The following is a 5,469-nucleotide window of genomic DNA, read 5'->3' on the forward strand; positions in this document are numbered from 1 at the left end:
TGGTCACAAGAAGGAAATGAGAAAACTCAGCCAGAATAGGGATTTATAAAAGAGAGCCATTTAGCATTGTATATTACACATTGGTATGTTAACCAAAAGATGAGTGGTTCAAACCTCCCAGCCATCCCTTAGGAGAAAGACTGTGTCCTTCTGTAAAGATTCCAACTTCGTAAAGCTGGCGGAGGGTTGCCACAGGTCAGAATGGACTCCGTGACAAGGACTTTGATTTGGTGGCGTATTTGCCCCACACTAAATAGAAACCAAATACAGGAGGCATCACAGTTATTCTTGCTGACTACTTATGTTTACTTTCCTCCCCCAGTAAGTTCCATTCAGGTTTTTGTGTTGAGTGGTGAACTGTGTGGGCTTCCTTTTACTTGGAGATCATGCAGAGAGCTACACGTCTGAAGAGGGAGCTGCATCTGTTAGCCACAGAGCCACCCCCAGGCATCACATGCTGGCAGGATAAGGACCAGTTGGATGACCTGCAAGCTCGTAAGTATCCTCACATAGTGGCTGTGATGAAGTTATGGCTCTATGAGCACATCAATTCTGTGCTGTATTTCAACATTTGCTTATTAAAGTAATGAGCAGTTGCATAAACTGTCCTACTGTACTTCTTTTATAATTTGTATTCATAAAATATTACCCAATTAAAACAAGCTTGGAAGCAGGAGTGGCATCCACGTTCCACAATAGTTTGCCTCTGGAAACCCCGTGACCCTGGAGAAAGGACGAAAGTTATACAGGTGTCCAGGACTTTCGTTCATAAGGTCACTATGAGTCGCCTACGACCCGACGACACTTAACAACAACAATAATATTTCTTGCCTCTCTGACCTTCATTAGACCTTTTGCTGACTTATAGCCGAGATGGGGGTATCCGTTCTCAAGCATTGGTTAGAGCAGAAATCACCACCTCAAATGTTTGAATCTAGGCTGTAGGTGTAGCTTCTTGGAATATTGCAGAACATATAAAAAAGATCTGCAGGTTAATTTAGTGTGTGTGACCAGCTATGTACACCTTCTGTTTTGGGGCTACAGTAGGTCAGTATGTCCTTACTATGAAATCCTGAACTTTTGAATACATCTACTTCATCACACGAGATTTGTTAGTGACCTAAGAGAGGATTACTGATGTAGTCCCAGTTTCTCCATTAGGAACAGAGACCTTTTGTAAGGTCCATATGGTGTGATGATTCTTATGAGCACTTTTAACTTTTTCTTTCTTCTGAAGAAATATTAGGTGGGGCGAACACACCTTATGCAAAGGGTGTTTTCAAGCTGGAAGTGATCATTCCTGAAAGGTTCGTGTGCATTTGATTCTTTATTGATAGAGTACATTGCAGTTACCAGAAAAGAAAGTAATGTAGTAGATTGAGTATTGAATCTAGTGATAGGAGGACATGTTTTTTAATCCTAGTTTTCTCATGACTTGAAGTGAGTCTCCTGACTGACTCAAACTTTTTGCAGTTAACTATTAAACTAAAGGTTGGCAGTTCAAATCCATCCAGCAATGCTAACAGCCAAGAAAACCCAGTGAGATCATTTCTACTCTGTAGCACCTGGGGTCACCATGAGCCAGGAATTAGCAGAATGTCACTTTGGGTAAATAATTTTTTTCTTCCTCTGAAGTCCAGTTTTTTTTCCTATGAAATAATGGGCTTGATCACATCAAAGGTTTCTTTTAAACTCAAGTCTCCTTTAAAGCTCTCATCAAGTGAGTAGTAGTTTTATGTAGAATGGGGAAAAGAGTAACCTTTGAAATAGATATTTATCTATTCACCAGGTTAGTTATAGGCCAGACTACGTAAAATGCTGAGGTTAGCTTACTCATGTGGTATTTGGGGTCTGAAAATAAATTTGCCATTTCCAAGGCTGTTTTCTTAATATAGAGACATAATTACCAAATATATAAATCTTTACTGGATCTTGATATAGGAAAAACCAGCTATACAGGATATTTTGGAGACAAATAAGGAAATGTAAATAAGAATTGAATAGATGACATTAGGGAATTATTTTAAATTGATAACTATAATAACAGTATTTAGTTATATAGTAGAATGTCCTAATTAGGAAATATTAGGTGAAGTATTTAGAGGAGTGAAATGGCTAGAATCCCTGAAATGAATATTAAGTATTAATTTTAAATTGATATATTTAATGCTATGGTTTCAACTTTGATTGTTTGAAAAATTTCATAATAAAAAAACTAGGGGGAGGGAAGGTTTGTGTCCCAAAGGTTGCCTTCCTGGTATTTCTAGAATTCTAGGTTTTTTTGGTTTGGTTTTGTTTTACTTGGGGGTGTTTTGCATATTAGTGACAAGAAAGCTGTTTGCAGTATGTTAAGAAACAATATTATAATTAAAATACATCCATTGTTCTTTTTTAAAGGTACCCATTTGAACCTCCAAAGATCCGATTTCTGACTCCAATCTATCACCCCAACATTGATTCTGCAGGAAGGATTTGCCTCGATATACTCAAACTACCACCAAAAGTGAGTGATGTCTAAAGGGATGGCTCTCCATCATTCTGTTGTTCTCATCTCTAAAACTTTAATTAAAGCATCACTTTCTTCTACAAAAATAATTCTCTGTGTGCAGGGTGCCTGGCGACCTTCCCTCAACATCGCAACTGTATTGACTTCAATTCAGCTGCTTATGTCTGAACCCAACCCTGATGACCCACTCATGGCTGACATCGTAAGCACTCCCTGTGATACATGTTCTAATTTTTCTATCTACTAGCTATCCATGTACATAGGGTTTTCAGAGGCCTGCTGTTTCAGAAGTGGATGGCCATGCCTTCTTCCTAGTCTGTCTTAATCTGAATGTTTAGGAGTATCTGACAGACAGCAATTTGTGGAGCAATGAAAGATAAATCCCTTAATGGCGAAGAGAATGAGATTGAGATTGTTCACAGCTTCAGTTTGCTCGGCTCCACAGTCAACACTCTTGGCACCAGCAGCCAGGAAATCAAAAAACGTATTGCTATGGCAAAGTCTGCTGTTAGGGACCTCTCTAAAGTACTCAAGAGCAATGGTGTCTCTCTGGAGACTAAGGTGCACCTGATACAGGCCATGGTCTTTGCAATCACTTGTTATGCATCAGAGAGCTGGACAATGACTAGGGAGGACAGAAGGAGAATTGACGCCTTTGAGCTGTGGTGCTGGAGAAGAGTATTGAATGTACCATGGACGCCAAGAAAACAAACAGATTCATCCTAGAGAGGGTTAAACCAGGCTACTCCTTTGAGGCAAGGATTCTGGGGCTTCATCTGACATACTTTGGACATGTTGCAAGGAGAGACAGGTCTTTGGAGAGGGACATCATGCTGGGTAGAGTGGAGGGACAGCGAGGAGGGGAAGACCCTCTATGAGGTGGATTGATTCAGTGACTGGGGTAATCGGGATGGGTGTGTCAGAGGCAATGAGATTGGCACAGGATAGAGCAGGGTTTAAGGCTGTTGTACATAGGGTCGCTATGAGTCGCAAATGACTCGACGGCACTTAACAACAACAACAACAAGCTATCCATGGCAGCAACAACTAGAGTTTGCCACTAACAACAAATCACTTTTCTCTCCATTGACTCTTTTTATCTCAGTCCTCCGAATATAAATATAATAAGCCAGTCTTCCTGGAGAATGCCAGACAATGGACAGAGAAACATGCCAGGCAGAAACCAAAGGTGAGGTGTTCATACAGCTTCCTTGCTACGAGCCGTCCTTCCAGTGTATTTCTTTGTATATAAGTATAAATAATATTAGATTTGGCAAATCGAATAAATTTTGTTATACTCTAGAGTGGCTAATGGTCTCCAGCTACAACTGTCTACAAAACTATTCAGAATAACCTAGCAAACTTAATCAACTGGATTTTTTTCTAACAGTTATCAACTTCTGACAACACTAGAGGGCAGCCATCATCTGGATCATTTTTTTGTACTTTTGAGGGTGACAGGGATGTAGGGAAGATACCTCAGATTCTATTCTCTACATTTTCTCATGTATCACCAAGAAGGGACTCTTAGCTGTAGGGATGCGGGGGTAGGAAGGGCACAGGGTGGGAAGGGAAGAGAAGGGAACGTTAGCCTTTCTTCTCGGGCCATTCAGACTATAGTTGCAGGGACTTGAAGGTTTGCACATTCTGGTACATGCTAAATTATAAAATATCCTACAGATTAAGTAGTAGTTGTGTTTTACTAATAAGGAGAAATTTATAAACAGTTGAAAAGTTTGAAGAAAATACCTTTGGAGGGGACATTACATACAGGAAGCAAAAGAGGTGTAATTTTAACATATATCATAGAGCTTACATTTTCTCCATCCTGGCGGTCGTGTGAGCTTTGTTGTCCTCCCCGCCCCCATCTTCTCTTTTCAAGATTGACGAGGAAGAGATACCAGGTAATCTGCCAGAGGCCAGCGACCCAGAAGCATACAACACGGCACAGAAAAGGAGAGCCAGGCCACTGGGAGGAATAGAGAAGAAATTCCACCCTTAGGGGTTTTCTCTTGTTCTGCTTCAGTTAATATTTCTAACTTCTCTGCCAAGCCTGTCTAATTTGCCTACCTTTCTTGATTGTTTGTATTTGATGACATAATTTTTGTATCCTATAAAACAGACCCTGTATATTTATTCTGCACTACAGTAATTCTGTATCGTTTGTTTTATTTATCTTGTACATATGCATTTTAAAGCCTCTTAACCTGAAAAATAAATAATCATTAAATGTTGACCATGTGTTTATCCTGTATGTGTGTCTGGGAGCAAACGGGCCAGATAGCTCCATAGTCAGAATGTTTAAATATTTGGAATTGTTGTCTTTTCTTTTGCCAGCTTACCCGCATCACAAGGGACACCAAATGTTTGACGTAGATGTAAAGTTGCTGTTAGAAACAATTCGGTTACCTCTAGGTTTTTAGGAATCTTAGAACAAAGTGGGAATAAAAGAAATGTGATAAACCCTCTCCCCCCTTTTTTTTGCAGCCTTCACATTTTGTGATTTACATAGCTGGCCACAATTACATGGCCTGACTTTCATTTGTTTGACAAATATTTACTGAACACCTACAAAGTGCCAGGCATTGTGCTAGTATTTTAAAATAATGATGATGTGTCAAATCAGACATTGGATTAACCCAGTAATTACACAAATGCATTTGTTTTTTTGTATTGCACTTTTAGTGAAAGTTTACAAATTGGCTTTCATGCATTCATTCTTACAGATTGATTTTATGGCATTAATTACAGTCCCCCCAGGGTAACAGCACTCTTCCAGCTTCCTTCCTGTGATTCTCCTCTCCCTCTCCCCTAATTCTGTCCCTTCCTGCCTTCAAACTATCTTGCTAGGCAGTTATTACCCTCATGTTCTTGTATGGTTGATTGTTCTGATTGTTCTAAGGAGTGAATAGCCTTCTGGTATTGTTCATCTTTTTTTTTTACTGTATAATATAATTTTTTAC

At 39.5% G+C, this 5,469-nt stretch overlaps 1 protein-coding gene across 1 annotated transcript; it reads left to right on the top strand.

The window, feature by feature from the left end:
* Positions 1-344: 344 nt before the first annotated feature.
* UBE2T (ubiquitin-conjugating enzyme E2T (putative)) lies at positions 345-4,508 on the top strand. The gene is made up of 6 exons (XM_006890534.1): positions 345-495; positions 1,238-1,307; positions 2,398-2,503; positions 2,610-2,708; positions 3,612-3,695; positions 4,389-4,508. Exons 1-6 carry the CDS (start codon positions 387-389, stop codon positions 4,506-4,508), a joined length of 588 nt encoding a protein of 195 aa, XP_006890596.1. The 5' UTR covers positions 345-386.
* The last annotated feature ends 961 nt before the right edge of the window (positions 4,509-5,469 follow it).

Source organism: Elephantulus edwardii, unplaced genomic scaffold, assembly GCF_000299155.1.
Source record: "Elephantulus edwardii isolate Elephantulus edwardi_28Jun2011 unplaced genomic scaffold, EleEdw1.0 scaffold00090, whole genome shotgun sequence".
NCBI lineage: Eukaryota > Metazoa > Chordata > Mammalia > Macroscelidea > Macroscelididae > Elephantulus > Elephantulus edwardii.